This window comes from Bos indicus x Bos taurus, chromosome 3 (genome assembly GCF_003369695.1).
Source record: "Bos indicus x Bos taurus breed Angus x Brahman F1 hybrid chromosome 3, Bos_hybrid_MaternalHap_v2.0, whole genome shotgun sequence".
In the NCBI taxonomy this organism is placed as follows: domain Eukaryota; kingdom Metazoa; phylum Chordata; class Mammalia; order Artiodactyla; family Bovidae; genus Bos; species Bos indicus x Bos taurus.
Genome location: NC_040078.1, coordinates 57,270,014 through 57,290,538, shown reverse-complemented (window position 1 = coordinate 57,290,538; position 20,525 = coordinate 57,270,014). Strand labels below are relative to the sequence as shown.

The 20,525-nt window shown below is 38.7% G+C and overlaps 2 protein-coding genes across 4 annotated transcripts in view; one reads left to right on the top strand and one right to left on the bottom strand.

The window, feature by feature from the left end:
* SELENOF (selenoprotein F) overlaps positions 1-17,450 on the bottom strand; it is a 43,696-nt gene extending 26,246 nt beyond the window's left edge. The window contains exons 1-2 of one of the 2 annotated variants that reach the window (XM_027536653.1): positions 17,132-17,450; positions 9,142-9,309 (exon numbers count right to left, since the gene is read on the bottom strand). In XM_027536653.1, coding sequence (XP_027392454.1) covers positions 9,142-9,309; positions 17,132-17,206 — 243 coding nt within the window. In that variant the 5' untranslated portion in view covers positions 17,207-17,450. Of the gene's footprint in view, positions 1-9,141; positions 9,310-16,703; positions 16,814-17,131 lie in introns of those variants that run through there. The other variant, XM_027536652.1, reaches the window with a different exon arrangement.
* A 322-nt stretch (positions 17,451-17,772) lies between these two features.
* Positions 17,773-20,525, top strand: part of HS2ST1 (heparan sulfate 2-O-sulfotransferase 1) — a 187,414-nt gene continuing 184,661 nt past the window's right edge. Inside the window, exon 1 of one of the 2 annotated variants that reach the window (XM_027536650.1) lies at positions 17,773-18,294. In XM_027536650.1, the coding sequence (XP_027392451.1) occupies positions 18,171-18,294 (124 nt within the window). In that variant the 5' untranslated portion in view covers positions 17,773-18,170. The remainder of the gene's footprint in view (positions 18,295-20,525) is intronic. The other variant, XM_027536649.1, reaches the window with a different exon arrangement.

Genomic DNA, 20,525 nt, shown 5'->3' with positions numbered 1-20,525 from the left:
GTGTTAGTTGCTCAGTCCTGTCCACCACAGACTGTAGCCCACCAGGCTCCTCTATCCATGGGGATTCCCCAGGCAAGAATACTAGCAGTAGGTTGCCACTCCCTTTTCCAGGGGATCTTCCCGACCCAGGGATGGAACCCAGGTCTCCCGCACTGCAGGTGGCAGATTCTTTACTGTCTGAGCCACCAGGGAAGTCTCCTCTGAAGGGCTCCCTGCTCTTAATTAAAATGTAGGAGTTTAAAAATAAGGAAGCATAGCTATAAAATGATAAAATCTAAGTATTATAATATTTAGAGATCTTAAATGAAAAAACTATTATGATAACATTTAAGTATACGCGACCCACTCTTAGAACAATTATATCACTAGTGGTAAAGAACCTCCCTGCCAATGCAGGAGATACAAGAGATGTGAGTTCAAATCTTAGGTCAGGAAGATCCCCTAGAGAAGGGCATTGCAACCCAGTCCAGTATTCTTGTTTGGAGAATCCCATGGACAGAGGAGCCTGGTGGGCTACAGTCCATAGGGTCACACAAAGTCGGACGTGACTGAAGCAACGTAGTACACACAAACGTTATTTTTTTAAAGTCAACTTTACTTTTTTCACATACATCTGGAGAGCAAAAATATATTAAGCAGAAGCTATTTTTTTTCTAAGCAAAATTGAGTCAGTTAATTCTCAGAGAAAATGTTTACAACTAAAACTATGTCTAGGGATCTGCTGATGTTATAAATTTTAATTCATTATTTATCAAAGTCATTCCTATATTTTCTAATATTTTTTAAAGTACCTGTAATGCTAGAAACAAAAAGCTACAACTACACATGAGCAAATAATTAGAGTACTAAATATTTGCGATCTTATAGTAAGCTTTTGTCAAGATTCAGTTTAAGTTACCTTAAGTGTATAAGGCAAACGTTATATTTATTAACATTTTCATACACTCTGACTGATGGCATTCTTGTATAGGAACAATGAACGAATACAAAGGATCAGGGAAATAAGTTGGGTTTTACAATTTTAGCAAACCAACCTGGTAAATATAATGCTCTAAAATCATATACCTGAGATCAAACTATTCATTTTTAGGTGTTTTCTACCAAACTCCGCAAAAATATAAAACAATGACTGTGTCTAAAGAAGCTTCCTCTAAGTTAAAAACAAGCTAGGTAACAACTACCTTAAATCAGGCTCTGAAGAAAGTAAGAGGATGCTGAGGGAGTCTTGCCATAAAGATACAATCACTGTTCCACTAAAAAGCTCAACGAAAATGTAAAAAAAAAAAAAAAATATGTTTCTCTGACATCACCACAATATAAATTAGACCATTCTAACTATGAAATCTGAGGAAAAGAACAAGGCTTCTTTCAATACTGTGGTAAGAAACAGAATTTGAATATACACCTAAAACAAAGAGAATTTCATCACCAAGAGGTTAAGACTTTAACGATCAGATTTCCACCTAGATGCAAATATATTCACAGATACAGAGCACACACATTCCCATACACACTTCAGCTATAAGTATGAATAATTCAGGGTATAGTTTGGGAACAATATATTCAACCCTACTAATACCTAGGGAATATCACACAATGTATAGAATAATGACACAATGCCACTATATTTCCTGAGGTCAAAATATCCAGAGCATGGTAAAAAAGACCCTAAGCTTGAATATCTTAAAGGTAAGCAGTTTTAAAAACAAAACCAACTAGCCCCTTGGTAATATGTATAAATAAAGAAAATGGCAAACAATTTAGTGTAAGTACTCAATAAAAAACAAAAGTCAATGTATAAAAAAATTCAATAATAAAAAAATTAATTAATTTTTGCTAAGTGTTTGAAAAGTTAACGTATATTTCTGTTAATCTGAAAATCTGAGATTGAGATCCTGTTAAAACACAGTTCAATATCCATTCAATAGTCTCGAAAAATGAACATGAATGTGCCACAATGACTCTGAGGTAGGTATGTTTAGGAAATGTGGCTGTAAGACAGCCTGGAGATAGATTATGAACTACTTTAAGGATTTATTTCTCTTTTAAATATTATAATCTGCAAATGTGACAGAATGTTTTAACATGCTTAGAAGCAGATTCTGATTTGTAAATATCTAAAAAAAAAAAAAATTAACTACACTTATTTTTTATATTAAAGATAAAGCAGGAAAAGCTGCTTTTCAAAGAAAGTTCAATTCTTTGTGTGTTTCCATTACCATCCAATAGTGAACACCACGGTCATAAAAAAGGAGGCAATTATTATCATTTGCAAGAAAGATTACAATTATCTGAAATAAAAAATAAGAGCTGGCTCAAATTAAATGATTTCTATTAAAATTAATCACCTAATGTATTTTCACTTTAAAAACAGATACCAAAAGAGCTGCAATAATTCAAAAGTTAAGCAGTATACAAAAATGAAGAGCAACAATGTGAAATTAGAACAAAAGAAAGGAGGCCAGTCTACACATTTTCACTTTTTGCCTGCTCTCTGAAGAGTATACTATCTATTTTAGAACTTATTATGGTACCGAGATAAAATTCATGGCCTGCCACAGTAGAACTTAACACGTCTATCTTCAAAAAGAAAACTGAAAAGGCAGTTTGGAACTAAGGGATGTATGCCTTACTAAAAATTATCCTCTGTCGCTGTCTCTTTTCCCATCCACCATCATTGCCCTTAGGGGCTACCTTGTAGCTAGATGGAATTTTGTTGTAGCCTTGTGCTGAGGTTAGCAGTTTCTGACATAAAAACACTGCAAAGTGTCCTCACTCTTCCCTTCCACATTTCAATCCAGTTAGTCAATAAATCCTGTAGTTTCTTGTTGCCTAAATCTATTTCAGATCTGCCCCTTCTCCATTTTTACTACAGTGTGTTAGCTTAAGCTCCTTCCTGCATCTTTCCTTTGGAAGCTGCCATCTTAAGTTCTTTTTCTGCCAATGGTACTCCTTACTACTCTATCAACTATCATTCACAACACCAACAAAAGTTATTAAAACACAAATCTGATGTCAATTTACTGTTCATAGTCCTTAACTGTCATCACCTGCCTATAGGGTAGAGTTCAAACTTCTTACCAAGGCACACAGGCCCTACTTACTTACCTATTGTTCTCTCTCTTCATAATAAGCTCTCTGATTCATCTTAGATGGCCATCTCTCTCATGATGACTCTGTTCCTTTTCAAATACTTTTCCTTCTGCCAGAGATGACCTTCTCCTAATCACTTTCCAACTTACCATAAGCATCAACTTCTACATAAGCAAGGGGTAATGTTTACATGACCTGTCAAATGGTTATATCCTTTCTTCTGTGGTGCTTTTATACCATTTGTTTATAGAACTTATCTCTCTGAGTTCTTAGTGTTTTTAGTTCTTCTGTTGGTCACTTCCATAGTGATTAACATGGCTGTTTCTATAGTTCTTGATTATGCCAACTTTAAGAAATTTATTGATTCCCCTCCTCCTTCCAATTTTAATTTCTAATTTTTTTTTAGCAGTTACATTATTGGATATTATGTTTTATCCCAACAGAATATCCTGCCAAATGCATTCCAGTAGTCCAATTTCCATGTCTATTTCTTCGAGTCCTCTAGGACAGTGACTACTGTCTTATTTTGGCATTCTCAGAGCCTGCAGTATGAAGTAATATTTAGTACATAAAGTTTATTTTGATTCTGAAGTAGGTTTGTCTGAAAGAAATGCAGTTGTAAGACAGCCTGGAAATTAATAATGATTACTTTAAGGGTTTATTTTTCTTATAAATATTACAATCTGTAAATGTGACAGAATGTTTTAACATTCTTAGACAGAAGCTGATTCTGATTTGTAAATACCTAAGAAAACTGACCACATTCATTTTTCATATTAAAGGCAGATGAAATGCCCCGTATAGAAAATATAAAAAATAAATTTAAACTATTTTCAGTTCAACTGAATAACTGCACAAAAGAAACTTTTAAACTTTTCTTACACAAATATATGACATACATGTTTATTGTCACTTGTTAGCTGTATGACTTTAGGCAAGATCTCCTTGCCTTAGACCTAAGTATGAAATAGAGATGATAATGGTACTTACCTCATGGGGTTGTTGTAAGGATTATATAAGTGACTTCATGTAAAGTCTTGGAAGAGCACCTTCATACAATAAGAACTTAATGAATGTTTGAAGCTATTATTAAGCAAATTTATGTCTTTATTTAGTATTGTTGCTACTCACGAGTCTTACTGATTCTTACACTGAATTTGAACTGCTGCTAAACATTTAGTTTAAAAAAAAACTTTTTGAACAGTGTTTTTATATTAGAATAACCTGTTGAATTAAATTTGTTTCCTTTGAAGAAATCAGTTCATAGATTTGATGTTACACACACTACAAAAGTGAATCTATTTTAAGCAATGGTGAAATCTCTTTAGCGACTACAATTTCATGCAGTTAGCTTAACCTCCATTTCATCCTTCTATGCTTTACACATCAGCAGAATTCAGCTTCTGATAGGGTAAAGCTTAAAATTTGCCATTGTTTTGAATAATGCTGTTTAAGCTGACTTCTAAATTACTCTAAAGTTGGCCACATAATTTCATGTATTATTTCTTAGTAAAAAGAGCCTTATTCAAGGGCGAAAACTTATGAAATATTATAAGCTAAAGGCTAGGGATTCAGAAACAAAAAAAAAAATAGTTCTGAACTTCAAAAAGCATAAAATACTGGGAGAGAAAGAAAGCCAGACATCAGATACAATATAATGGAGTTAACTGCAAATCACAGGCATGTTTAAGTGCTTTGGAAATGCAGTGGTGGTTGGTGGTTTAGTTGCTAAGTCATGTCTGACTCCTGCAACCCCATGGACTATAGCCTGCCAGGCTCCTCTGTCCATGGGATTCTCCAGGCAAGAATACTGGAGTGGGTTACCCCAGGGGATCTTTCTGACCCAGGAATCGAACCCGGGTCTCCTGCATTGCAGGCAAATTCTTTCTTGACAAAGCTATGAGGGAAGACCTAGGTGTAGCTTAATGTAACTTGGAAGTGGCAGGGGTGGTGGCTAAGGAGGAGAAATTCGCTAAGACTTCCCAGCAAAGGGGACACTTGAGCTAAATCTTTAAAACAGCTTAAGTAGAAGTAGTTTACTCTAGTAATTGAGGGGAAAACCCAGTGTGTTCTTTACCTAAGAGCGCGTCATCCATCTGCTCCCAGGTGTAACTTCTCACATGGCTACTGTGGCAGCTTTTGTGGCAGTTCTTACATTATTCCATAATCTTAGCTAATAACTGGTTAGTGACCCAACTTGAGCTAGTAACAACCCTTGTCTAAAATACTTCAAAAACATTAACAGGAGAAGAATTAGTCCTTTTCTGGTGGGAAAAGCTGTAAAATACAACAAGCAAGAACTGGCAGTTGTATGTTTTCCCATCACAAGCAAAGAGTCAGTCAGTAGTGAACAGTTCCTTCCCTTCCATCTTAAGATTCTATGTACAAAAAGCAGAAGTCACTTACACTACTTAGTAAATACTAAGAGCACCAAGATGTAAACATTTTTCTTTCATTAGTTTACCGTTTTTTTACTTTAAGTTACAAATTAGTATACAGGCCTTCCTGGTGGCTCGATGGTAAAGAATCCACCTGCCAATGCAGGAGACATGGGTTCAATCCCTGGAGAAGGAACCTGGCAACCCTTTCCAGTCTTCTTGCCTGGGAAACCTCGTAGACAGAGGGGCCTGACGGGCTACTGTCCATGGGGTCGCAAAGAGTTGGATATGACTTAGTGACTAAACAACAATAAATTAGTATGCTCTTAATAATTCAGTCAATACCCTTATGAATGTTTATAAATTGTACCTAAGTACACAGTTATGAGCAAAACTAGTTAAAACAGTAGTAAATCAGCTAACCAAAAAATCTTATTCTAGTTATATTTGTGATCTTTACTTAGGTCCTTTACAATCAAAAGTGGGGGAGAAACAAGACCAAATACAAACAATATAGGAATATCTACTTGCAGAATAAGGGACTTAGAAGATATTTTCTGCATTTATTGGGAATAAATACATTTTTTTAAAAGCAAATTTTATGTTTTGCCTATCAAAGGCTAAATTTAGCCTGTTGACTGAGTGTATGCATTTGAAAAATGATTAGCTTTATCCCTGAAAAGACCTATAAAGCATGCAACTAAGACAGAACCAAAATGAGCATTTAGGTAACATTTCTTTATTATAAATTGCCAAGACAGTCCTGCAAATAAACTATAAATTTCCTCTTCTACAAAATTTATATTCCCGATGATTTACACACAGCCATGTTTAAGTATTTTTAATATTTTTGACATAAGGCACTAGTCTATAATGCAGGTTCAATCCCCAAATCTGGAATATTTCCTGGAAAAGGAAATGGCAACCCACTTCAGTAACCTTGCCTGGGAAATCTCATGGACAGAGGAACCTGGTGGGCTACAGTCAATGGGACCTCAAGAGTCAGACACGACTTAGTGACTAAACGACAACAAACTAGTCTATATATTGCATATTTTAACTTTCGTTAAAGTAGAACTAAATTAAACTATAATTTCAAAATTAAGCCTTAAGCCAGAGTTGAATGAGACAGAAAAGCTATTGTGTATATTGTTACCTATGATTCAGTTCAGCTCAGTGCAGTCGCTCAGTCCTGTCCAACTCTTTGCGACCCCATGGACAGCAGCATGCCAGGCTTCCCTGTCCATCACCAACTCCTAGAGTTTACTCAAACTCATGTCCATTGAGTTGGTGATGCCATCTAACCATCTCATCCTCTGTCATCCCCTTCTCCTGCCTTTAATCTTTCCCAGCATCAGGGTCTTTTCAAATGGGTCAGTTCTTTGCATCAGGTGGCCAAAGTATTCGAGTTTCAGCTTCGTCATCAGTCCTTCCAATGAATATTCAGGACTGATTTCCTTTAGGATGGACTGGTTGGATCTCCTTGCAGTCCAAGGGACTCTCAAGAGTCTTCTCCAACACCACAGTTCAAAAGCATCAATTCTTTGGCACTCAGCTTTTTTAATAGTCCAGTTCTCACACCCATACATGACTACCTATGATTATGTACCAATAATCCAGAGAGTAGTACTGCAGAGATTAAATTAAGCATACCACTTTTATATAAGAATGTGGTTTATATCTACATGGAAGCTTGCCTGACCTGCCATACTTTTATATTTATACTACTATTTTAAGTGTTTTGGTTTCACCAGGCCTCTAGAAAATCATTCACTGATTTTGTGCAACACTGTCCTAGCAAATAATGAGAGTACATCTTAAAGATTAAGGGCAAGGAGTTGAGAAAAAACAAGTACAGTATAAAAGGTATATTAGGATACAGGCTCACTTGCACTTAGATATAATAAACATTTCAGTTTGTGTGACTAGTTAGGCATGTATTAAACAGTGGGCTATTTCCCCACGGATAATGCTGAGCTGTAACTGCTGCAAAGTGTCAAGATATCAAACACAGCTCAATTAATAATGAAAACTGAACAGGAATATGATTTATTTGAGAAGTGTGACTGAAGTTTGGTTCTACTAAAATTGTATCACAAGGACTTCCCTGGCAGTTCAGTGGTTAAGATTCTGCACTTGCCCTACAGGGGGCATGGGTTTGATCCCTGGCTGAGGAACTAAGATCCTGTATGTGGCATGGTGTGGCTTAAAAAAAAAAAAAACAACTCACAAAATTTGTATATTATAAAGAATTACTGAGAAAGGGCAATTAAGTAAAAACAGCTTTTATATGCACTTATAGTTAAGGCATATTTGATATCAGTCAAAGGCTAGACTTTCTCAGCTTACCCTTGATTACAAAGGGGGTGTGTGATAAAGATTATTTCTTTTAAAACACCCCTTGTTGTTCAATCCATCTCAGTTTGGTGTCTCAGGAAATAATTATTGTTGGCCGAGTGTTGTACAGACCATAGAATAACAGCTTAAAGATGAGAGGATGAACCACACTGCAGCCACTTGTCTCCTGTGAATATACCATTGAAGAAACAAAACAGAAAACAGGAAGGAAGGAGCCTACTAATTAGGTCCTATGTCTTAAGTCTATCTAAAATCCAGTTTTAAAAATCTTTTTAGATTTTACCTACTTGCAGTAAAGACTAACTTTTATATATGGGAATCTTCTAAACATTAAAATATATTATGGGTATATGTGAACCAAGAAAATGAAAGCCATTGTAGACACAGAAGCCATATCTGGGACATAGGAATTTCAGGTTTTCAACTGAGAAATCAAGGATAACTTTCGGTTGAATAATGATGTTAAAGCGTGTCTGCTTGTTTTTCTTACAAACCTATAAAACTGTACTCATTGTTAGAAATAATCCTTTACTACCTAATAATGAGAAGATACTATTTGAAAGCTTTACAAACCATAATACCTCAAACAGGATTCAATAAGTAAAACTGAAAGAATATTAAAAGGAAACAAAGCAGAGAGATATTGACATTTTTCTCAAACATAGGGACTTCATTAATTCAGCTTGATTTGGATGATATAAGTGACCTGTTCCTGATAATTTTTAATTAATCTATAGGTCTAATGAAAAGATTTAAAAATTGAGCAAGTTTACTGTTAATTTGAACAGTGGGTAAAACCATAGCAGATTTTACTGGATACTTAGAACTACCTAGTCCCGGTTGTCTTCAGGTGTTAACGGTGAGAATAGACATCAGGAAATAGTAGTAACAGGTGTGCAAATTAACAGATCATATTCTTTAGTTAACCAGATTAAAAGTTATAACTTACTGTTGACAATTATGTGCATGTAATAGGTGCTTTACTTTCATCTCAAATTTCAATGTAAGACTAGGTTCTTACTGTAACTGAATAAAAACATCTAGTTAATTATTCTTTGGTTTCATGTGGCCAGAAGTAAGGAAGACTGGACAGCACAGCCATGGTAGGATGGTCTATTGGTCTATAACCATAATTTTCCCCTTCATTTGCTTTGACTGATCTAATGCCCCAGGCAAGAAATCAGTTGAGTTTCTAAAACTACAAAATGTAGAAGCTAATGACTTCTTTGTAGTTAGGTTGATTAGGCAATTTAACATTTTACCTCATCTCAACTAAATCATCTAATGGAAGAGAGATACTAGAAAGCAGTACCTTTTTAGTTTCAAATTGTGCTTCTTCCTGACAGCACCCTCTACAGTCAGGATCCAGCTGCAGAAGGTTGAACTGTCCAAGCAAATCACAGGAGCTGCAGAGCAAGTTGCTGGAGAAACCTAACTCTCTGCAAGACTCTGAGGAAAATTCTGCTCCCAATGCAGAGACCTGAAAACAAAAAATAAGGGGGAAAAAAGTCATCTTTACATTACAAAGCTTCCAAAAAAGAACAAGCAAGAATTGTCAAAATCTAACACACATACTAGAGAGTTACTGAAACGCCTCATTTGGAGACAATTTTTAAATTATTTTTAAACTCTATGACCTTATGAGTCTTTGGTTCTTCCCATCTCCCCCCCCCCTTTTTTTTTTCTTAAAAACTTGTCATATTGCAGCTTGGCTAAAACATGGATTCACAAAAAAGATTATATATTATTTCTTTGTGATATACATACATATATATCTTGAAGAAAAATGAATTTTCATTTCAAGAACTTAGGATCTGCTTGCCCTCTCCTCCTTCTGCTACACATCTCCTAAATGTTCCCCATTTCTATTTTTGGTTCTCTCTTTGCATATTTTCCACGGAGAACTACGTCTTTTCCATGGCTTCAAATATTCATTTATTAAAAACTCTCAAGTCTTTTTTCTTAAGCGTCAAGCTTCCAACATCTTCTCATTTAGATATATAGGCACTACAAATTCAAATTCTCCAACAGTGAAACATCTTTAAAAATCTATTCCTTCCAATGTATTCATATTCAGAATATCTTAGCAAAATGGTCCCATTTTCCCTGACTACCCAGTCGTCCAGGTCAGTCAACCTAGACTTCACATTCTTCACCATTCTTAGAACCAAAAAAAGCAGAGACATTACTTTGTCAACAAAGGTCTGTCTAGTCAAGGCTATGGTTTTTCCAGTGGTCATGTATGGATGTGAGAGTTGGACTATGAAGAAAGCTGAGCGCTGAAGAATTGATGCTTTTGAACTGTGGTGTTGGAGAAGGCTCTTGACAGTCCCTTGGACTGCAAGGAGATCCAACCAGTCCATTCTAAAGGAGATCAGTCCTGGGTGTTTTGGAAGGACTGATGTTGAAGCTGAAACTCCAATACTTTGGTCACCTGATGCATAGAGTTGACTTATCTGAAAAGACCCTGATGCTGGGAAAGATTGAGGGCAGGAGGAGAAGGGGATGACAGAGGATGAGATGATTGGATGGCATCACTGACTCGATGGACATGGGTTTCGGTGGACTCTGGGAGTTGGTGATGGTCAGGGAGGCCTGGCGTGCTGTGGTTCACGGGGTCGCAAAGAGTCGGACATGACTGAGTGACTGAACTGAACTGAATGAACTGAGAACCAATCAATTAAGTTTTGACAATTCAGAGCTCTCAAGTCTCAAGTCTCTAAAAGAACTCTCAAATCCTTTCCTGCCTCAGTCACTTAAATGGTCAGCTAGTCCTACTTCTCATTACACCTCCAATCCCATTCTACTTTTCTCCTACAGTACCTGAAAATACAAAACCCTTACTCAAACATACATTTGCTCTTTTTTTTTTTATGCTAGGCTCTTTTATACGTTTCCACCTTGTTAAATTCTACTTAATCCAAGAACTTGATCAATATCAGTTTTCTTAGGAAGCCTTCTCTGAGAAAAAGCAGATTCCAATCTTTAGCCACTATCTTTTCTTAGAAATTTATGCATAGCTGTAGAACAGCACACTCATGACACTGCACTATGTAAACCTATGATTGTTTGATTCCCCAATAATACTGTGAACTCTTTCAAGGGCAAGCATTATCTCTCTGTATTTCCAGCACTTGGCTTTCCAGGTGGCACTAGCAGTAAAGAATTTGCCTGCCAATGCAGGAGACTTAAGAGATGGGAGTTTGATCCTGGGGTTGGGAAGATCCCCCAGAGAAGGGCATGGCAACCCACTCCAGTATTCTTGCCTGGAGAATCCCATGGACAGAGGAGTCTGGCAGGCTACGGTCCATAAGGTTGCAAAGAGTCAGACATGACTAAGGTGACTTAGCATGCAGGGACATGCTAGTTCTCAGGTGTGATAAGCAGAGGAATTGGTCAAAACCACAGACTCAAGTATGGGGAATTTCAGATTGACTGTAACAGGTTGACCTCCTAGACCAAGAGTCTGCAAATTTTATGTTAAGGGTCCCATAGTAATTGTGTTAGGCTTGGGTGGCTATTGGAGAAGGAAATGGCAACCCACTCCAGTATTCTTGCCTGGAGAATCCCATGGACGGAGGAGGCTGGTGGGCTACAGGTCCCTGCGGTCACAAAGAGTCAGACACGACTGAGCGACTTCACTTTCACTTGGGTGGCTATACAGTTTCTGTTGGAACTACTCAACTCAGCTACTGTAGTACAAAATCAGTCACAGACAGTAATAAATGAATGTGTGTCTGTGTTCCAATAAAACTTCACTTACAAAAACAACGCTTGCTGGATTTGGCCCACCAGCTAACTAATCAAGCTGATAAAACCAAATGGCATATCTCACTGTAAAAAAACTTTAACTATTGCTGGCATACTCCTCCAAAATGCTAATCATCCCACTGGCCTTACATTAAGTCAACATCCTAATTTGATAGCTTATACAAACATCCTTTACCTTAGGTAAGTAATAGGGTGCAGTATGTATCATAATGTATCAAAATAGATCAAGTATACCAGTCTAGCCAGAAGGACCTAAGACCCTTGCTCCTATACTAATACTTTGAATACAGTTTATTTACTTATAAAGTGATCTGCTTGATCTATTTCACAGGTTAATTTCTATTTCTCCAAAGATGGCCACACCAAAATATATACATCATCCCAAATGTGACTGGCAGGGGCTTGTGACTATTCTGACAAACAGAGTGTCAAGAAGTGATAATTACGTGATTTCTGAAGGTAGGCCATAAAAAAGGAAGCCATCTCTGCTTGACTAGGGCTTGCAGGTGCCGTGTCTCTGTTTCTCTAAAATACTCAATTTTTAGCCACCATGCTGTAAGATAGCCTAAACTACAGAGAGAATGTGGAGAGGCCCATGCAGAGAACAACTGAGGCCTCCAGCTGACAAACAGCATCACCTACTAGATGTGTGAGTAAAAAGCCTTCACGCTTTAGTCTTTAGTCTCAGGCTGAGGTCTGTGACACCGTGGAACATACAGCCACGCTGTCGTGCCTGTCTGAATTGCTAACCCATAGAATCTGAAAGCAAAATAAACAATGGTTTTATACCACCAAATTTCAGGGTGATCTGTTTTCCAGCCATGGTAACTGAAACAGGCAATAAAAGTGAAATCACTTTGAAACAGTGAACTGCTAAACAAATGTAAGAAACTGTTACCAAAGCATGTTTTATAAAACAAGAATCTCAAATGAAAAATCATGGGATTATAATACTTGGTTTTATTCTGGCGTTTACTGAGCACCAACTGACAGGTAGAGTGAACATGCAAAACGTATTTGAGTCTGTTGACATCCTGATTCAAATACCAACTCAGAGCAACCTTATTTCTGAATTTCTGAATAGGAATAACAACCACTTACTTCACAGAGTTTGGAGGATTAAAGGAGAAAAAGTACAGAAAGCATCTAGTATCCTGTCCAGTACACAGTGAGTACTTAATAAATGTTAGAATTACTCCTACCTTCCACTGTGAAAACAAAAACACTATTTATATTTAAATCATTATAATAGACACTTATCTCTAACCCATGTCTATTATAATGATTTAAATATAAATAGTGTTTTTGTTTTCACAGTGGAAGGTAGGAATAATTCTAACATTTATTAAGTACTCACAGGTTAGAGATAAGTGACGGAGAAGGCAACAGCACCCCACTCCAGTGTTCTTGCCTGGAAAATCCCATGCACAGAGGAGCCTGGTGGGCTGCTGTCTATGGGGTCGCACAGAGTCGGACATGACTGAAGTGACTTAGCAGCAGCAGCAGAAATAAGTGTGGGGGAGATAGAATGTATCGTGAATTTCATGAGTGAATCTTTTTTTCTACTATAATTCGTTTTTTGCATACTTAAGGCTTTGACTCAAATAAGAACACCAGAACATATTTTAAAGCACTTTATAAGTAGAAAATGCTAAATAATATAGGAGAGTTCAACAATAAATTACACCCACCCATCTTTTTATTACATAAAACTAACTGAATAGCATTTAAATGTACACAGTAAGGTCAAATATTACATTTTATGTTTTGTTTTACTGTTGTTATTTTTGGCTCTGCCACAGTGCTTATGGAATCTTAGTTCTCCAACCAAGGACTGAACCGTGCCCTTGGCAGTGAAAGCACAGAAGCCTGGATGACCAGGGAATTCCCCTAAATTTTATAATAATTAGCCACCCTTGTAAGACAGACATGGATTTTAAGGACAGGGTGGGATAACTCAAATTGGGATAACCACTTAACATTTACAACTTTCTGCAATTCTAAGTAGGATTGACAGGCTAAGAGACTATGCGTTATTCATTTATTTTTCTGGTGTTATTGAGTTCTTTAAAAACATGAGGGTTGTTGGCAGAGAAACTGTAATAACTGTAATGCAACATTACCTCTTTGGGCAAAAGTCTGGTATTGCTATACATTTTACTACACTTATACATTCACATGATTAGTTGTCTCTTTACTCAGAAAACTCACAGGGTTCTCACATAGTAATTCTGAAAAGATTCAAATCTGAGATGAAAGCAAATACATGGGTTTACAGATGAGCCCCAAGAAAATAAGTACCAGAAACATTATGACAAGCCATAATGACAAGCTCTTACAAGGCACCAGATACTTTGTCAAGTGTTGCTAAACACTTTACATCATTATTTCATTTAATCTTATCCTCCTATGAAAAAGGAGGTATCATCCTTACCTTATAAAGAAGGAAACGAAAGCTTTAATTCCAGCCTGCCCTCAAAACCCTTAACCACTGTTATTACCACCTTTCACAGAATCCACGATGTGGCATTATTGTATGTACCACTAAAAACAATAAACACACTGACAGTTATGACACTAACTGAAATAAGACCAATCCAGGTGATAATTTGTGAAGAAAAGGGGATGGAGTGTGGTGTCTTAGAATAAGTGATACAGAAAATCACTTTATACTGACTGCTTTCAGTACAGGACCTTTCTGAATAAAGTAACATTATGTTTGAGCAGAACAAAAAAGTGAATACCACTTAGTTCTAGGAGACTCTAGAAAACAGCTCCCTTAGGCTATGCTTTTTTTTTTTAATGCTTAAGCATACTCAGAATGTATTTTCAGATTAAATAATTTTATATCCTCCCAGTTGTCACCTCATTGGAATGCTGATAACCATGAGCTGCTATTAACTCTATTTTTCTCTTAATAATATATTTTATTGAAGTATAGTTGACTTACAGTGTTTCAGGTGCACAGCAAGGTGATTCAGTTCTTTAGATATATATATATAAAAATACACACACACATATATTATTTTTCAGGTTATTTTCCATTATAGACTATTATAAGATATTGACTATAGTTCCCTTCGCTATACAGTAAACCTTTATTGCTTGTTTGCATATCTATTTTTTTTTAAATTAGAAACCTAGCATTCTATTCATACTAAGACAAATAAGTAGAATCAAAATGTCATAAGATTTTCCGTTAGGCCTAAGTTTATAAGTTTTCTAAGGACTTCCCTGATGGTCCAGAGGTTCAAGAATCTGCCCTGCAACGTGGGGCACTTGGGTTAGATTCCTAGTGAGGTGACTAAGATCCCACATCCCAAGGAGCAACTGGGCCCATTAGGGCACCTCAACTGCTGGGCCCTCATCCAGCAAGTAAGATCCGAGGCAGACAAATAAATAGATAAATATGTTCTTAAAAAAAAGTTTGTTAAATTTTCTATAAGGAAAGAGAGGTTGGTGGCCTAAATGAAGGATTACTTATAAGCGGATGAACTTGAGAGTTATTTAGGAAGTAAAATCAACAAGATTTGATAATTACCTGGATGTGAGGTCTGTAAGAAAAGGTAGGAGTTGAAGATGACACCCAAATTTCTTTGGCATGAATTCTGTGGAGGATCACTTTGAAAGATTGTTTAATAACCATAAATTCCTCCTACCTTGGTATGTATGCTTCTTTGCAATGTGACTATGTCACTCTTCTCATGCAGAGATGGAATCTATTTCCCTACCCTTGCAATCCAGATTGGTCTTGTTTGCTTTGGCAAATATTGTGATGTGGAAGTGATGTATGGGATTTCTGAGGCTAGGCTTCATGAGGCAATGCCGCTTTTGCTCTGTGTCTGGCCTTACTGGAGAATGAGAGGTCACATGGAGTAGACCTAAGTCACCCTAGCTGACAGCACCACTAAGTATGAAGCCATCTAGAACCCTAGCCAGTAGTTCAGCTGACCTACTGGCTCAGTACGGTGTAAATGAAAGAAAAGTGAAGTCGCTCAGTCATTTCCGACTCTTTGCGACCCCATGGACGGTAGCCTGCACCAGGCTCCTCCGTCCGCAGGATTTTCTAGGCAAAAGTACTGGAGTGGGTTCCCATTTCCTTCTCCAGGGAATCTTCCTGACCTACGACCCAGGGATCTAACCCAGGTCTCCCGCATTGTAGACAGACGCGTTACCGTGTGAGCCACCAGGGAAGGTATAAATGAGGCCAAAGGAAATCAACACAGAAACTGCTCATCACATAGAATCATGAGAAATCATTATTTCAAGCCACTAAGTATGGGGGGTGCTTACACAGCCACAGATAATCAAACAGTTAAAGAGATAATGAGATCAGAAGAAGTCAACTTGAAATGTTACTCTTTATCTTTTCATGGTGGTGAATACAAATTATCTAAGACTGACAAAATATTCTTGAGTACAAAGTTTAGAAAGGGGTCTTCCAGTAATTTCTAAGGCACCAAATGACTGAATAATGAAGTATTATAAAGTTAATGAGAGAAGTAAAGAGTCCACCTTTTAGCTTACGTAAGGCTGTAAAAGTAAATAGGCAAGATCTTTAAACTCCTTAATGAAAGAAAAGCCCAGGTGTTTGTGGAGGCCTTCCCTATAGACCCTCAATCCTCCAAACCTTGAATAAATTAATTAAGCCAGATTTCTAAGAGAATATTCAGCAGACTCAATACAGAGAACACTTGAAAAATTAGGCTGATAAAAGACACTTGTAAGAACTCCAAGTATGGTGCCTATTAAAAAGTTCTATTATTCACAGTTAAACGAACTAAAAACTTCTAATAAGTCATTTGTGAGTGAACAGGAAAATACGTCGAAACTAGTCTCTCCCCATTCAAATATAAAGAAGGTATCTCTTCTGTTAATGGATAAAAGCGAAAAAAAAAAAAAACTTGGTTAGACAACGATCGATTTTAAGCGAGATGAGCGCTATCATTTTAGAAAATCAATTTCAAGAATAAATTATGTTTTAGTATGGACTAGTTTCTTTTATTGCAACAGTGTTGTTTAAAAACCACAAATGATACTGAGGCGTACCCAGCGGTCTTGTGAGTGCCAGAGAACAGAAGTAAAAGACTAAGAGTGACTTACCACAAACAAATGACAGAAAATTGACAGTAAAAAGGAAGTGTACCCTGGACCAAAGACTTGAGGGCTTTCCTCTGGAAGCTTTGTCATAAAGACGGCAGTTCCTTGCATTTCTGCCAATTTAAAAACAATCCTCACATCTTTGCAAAACTTAGTGCCTTTCCCAGCCCCGACCCCCCGCTTTTACAGCATGTCTTACAGATTGTACTCAAGAGAGTCTCAGGTCAGAAGAAGGAACTGCTAGAAACCCAGGGCGGGGAAAGATAATCGTCAAACGCGGAATAAAGCCACGTCGCACGCCGGCAGCAGCAACCGCTGGGGGAGCCCACCCGTTTCAGCTGTGTCTCCCAAAAGGGACCGAATATTCCGTCTTCCTTAGCGCAATTCCTGTCGCTCGCCCTGGGGCTGCAGCAGAGGTGACCTCCACTCACCGTTTGAAGCACGGTCGCCAGCAGCAGTCGCAGCCCAAACGCCGGGCCAAGCCATCCATCCCGCCGGGCCGCCATCACTGCCGCCTTCGGTAGGTCTCCGGCTGCCCAGAAGACCCCTCTGCTAGGGACGTCTACTCCAGTGCCTGATCCAAAGCAGGCTGCTAAAGGCCGCTGCCATCAAGTCTCTTATTCTGAGGAGACGGGCATTAACTACGGGCATATGTAAGCTTAAAGGTGAGCAAAAACTTTACACTTGATGTAAATATGAAGTCACTGGGTCCTTTCGATAACTCACATCAGGCATCTCCCTAAACTCCTCAAATCTGTGCTTCCCGGGCTCCTTCCTTTCATTCACGACATTTCCTTAAGCAGTCAAGAAGCCCCGCCTTCGCCAGTTTCGGCCTGCCTCCTTCTCCAAGTTTACCCAATCGAATGCCGATTTGGTTGACACCTACGGCAAAGGAAACCAACCGTGACACGCACCAAGAGCGAAGCGCTGGAGTTCTTCGGTCCAATAAGCTGAACCGAAAGGGAGTAGGGGGCGGAGCCTCTGGTTGCCGAGCAGCGTACGTGGAGGCGTGCGCGTGGAGGCGGAGAGGGATGGGTAGGGGGCGGGGCCGAGGGCGGCGCAGCCGCAGCCGCAGCGCTGGCGGAGAAGCGCGCGGCCGCGAGCAAAGGAGGGAGGGAAGGAAGGAAGAGAAGGAGGCGGTTAGGCAGGCGGGCGCGGGGGTCGGGGACTGAGGCAGTACAAGGAGGCGAGAGCCCGGCAGCTGCTTCGCGCTGTGTTTGCTGCACGGGCTTTTGAAGGGAGTCGGCCGTGGAGTCGGTCGAGGAGAAGCGGGCACCGGCGGCGTTGCTGCTGGCGCCTGGGGGCGGGGGACTGGGGACGCGAGAAGGGGGGTCGTTGCGGTGGTTCTCTCGCTGTCGCGCTCTTCTTGCTTTTCTCCCTGCTCCGTGGGCTCCTCCCGGCGTCTCCCTCGCCCCCGGGGCCCCGATCCCCACCCCCCGCGGTATGTCTTGATCCCGAGCAGCGGGTTTCATGGGGCTCCTCAGGATTATGATGCCGCCCAAGTTGCAGCTGCTGGCGGTGGTGGCCTTCGCGGTGGCGATGCTCTTCTTGGAGAACCAGATCCAGAAACTGGAGGAGTCCCGGTCGAAGCTAGGTGAGTAGCCGGGTCACTCCGGGCTGAGTGGTATGTGGAAGGGGCCAGGATGGGGAGGCACTGCAAGCCCAGCAAGTGGGCGTTTATCTAACCTGATAATCTGGCTTGGAGGCTGGAGGCTGAAAGAGAACACAAGCCCCAGGAATGGTGTGAATTAAGCTTGGGTGGTATGCTGGGCTCACGAGGTCAAGGGGCAGAGGTTGCAAGGTTGGACTTCCCCGAGCCAAAGGGTTGCCACGGGGAGAAAGCAAGAGAATATCGAATTCGTTGGAGAGTCAGTACTGACAGTTGGAGGAGACCGAAACGGTCAGGCTTGCCTGTTCTCTTGGAAGTCATAGTGAAAGCTCCAGCAGTTTCAGGCAAGGGGTATTCTAATTTGATATGTGGGCACCTGGATACTAAATCTTTTGGGAATGGGGAGGTTCGCGAAGGGACAGATGCGCTGAAATGGAGGGGAGATACTGGAATGATGGTGTGTAAAAGAAACACATTGTAGTGAGTTGCACTCGTGCTGGGGGCAGCAAGGGACCGCGCAACTGACGAGAGAAATAGACTGTCCAGGTAGAACAGGAAAGCAAATAAAAAGCTCCCATGAGGTTCTGAAACGAGGTAACCAGGCATTTTAATTCTTTTTTAGTGGCGCTAAACTGGTATTTTGAGCTTAAGAAAGGAGTTGTATGTGCATGTTGCTTCGCAGCAATGTTGGTGTAGTGAATTTAGAAGGGGGAGGAAAGGTTGAGGGGAAATTGCTATAATGAGATTTAAAGTTAACGAAAGGAAGAGTGCAGCAAGTTTACCGTATGGTTAAGTACCTTAAAGAATTAACATTTGTTACTTTAATTGAGAGAGAGATCTGAAGTACAAACAGTTGGAGTGTGCTGTTGTGAAAGACCAGACGAATGCACATATAAGTACTTTCGGAGCAGTAAGGAACTGTGGCATTTGGGAAGAGTGAACGGGGAGGGAGTGTTAAAAGAACGTCAGCAATACATTTTGATTTTAAAATGTACATGGCACTTAAAAATCAGCCCAAGAGGCTCTAATTTGAATGTGGAAAATAATGTTTAGTAAGTATATTTTATACACTTTCACTGCCACATCATTTAAAATAAGTTTTGAAATGCAAACAATAAAATAGGAGCTTTATAATTTAGACTTAGAAGTAACATATGCTGCTGTTATGATTAATATTTTGGAAAAATCTATCAGAAAATAATTGTAATATTACAAATAGTAGCTAGCCATTTGCAATTTTGATACTTTGAAAAAACAATTTTAAAGTGCAGTTTATCAAAGAACATCAAATAAATTAACAAGTGCAAATAAATTTGAAGATAGGGATAATTCCACTCTTCAACTCTAAGGTAAAACTTGCCCTGTATAATTTTGAACAGATATCAAATTTATTTACTATGATTTTATTAATATGTATAGTATACAATGGAAAAATATTCACTTTAAATTTTGAAGGTTGGCCAATATACTCTTTTTGTTTGTACCCGTTTAGCAGCATTCTAGTCTGGTTAATGATCCAGCTTTACAGAAAAAAAAAGACTCCTCTTCAAGAAAGTTGAAAGTTATATTAAATTAAAATTTATATTTATTCTTTGTTGTATTGCTCTTTGAATTTCTTATACATATTATGGTGGGTTGGGATAACTTCAAATTTTAATTTTCCTTCCTTGTCTAACATTTTTTCCCATAATAATTTAAGTTGTTTTCTATAGGCACAACCTGAATGATTTTAAAAATGTAGAAAGCCACAGGTAAGTGGCTCGGTAGATAACGTGTTTCTTTAAGACTTTTTACAAGAAAGAAACTCTTACATTTTGTTAGAAATAGTAAATATGGAATAAATGAAATAATTCTTGAAAAGGAGACTCTTACAAAAAGTTGCTGCTGCTGCTGCTAAGTCGCTTTAGTCGTGTCCAACTCTGTGTGACCCCATAGACGGCAGCCCACTAGGCTCCTCTGTCGTCCCTGGGATTCTCCAGGCAAGAATACTGGAATGGGTTGCCATTTCCTTCTCCAATGTACAAAAAGCTAGAAGGAGCTAATAATAGAGATGTGGAATTGAGTGAGTGATAGTCGCTAAGTCATATTTGACTCTTTGAGACCCCATGGACTGTAAACCTGCCACACTCCTCTGTCCATGGAATGCTCCAAGCAAGAATACTGGAGTGGTTGCCATCTTCTTTTCCAGATGTAAAATCATGACAAATAAAATGTAT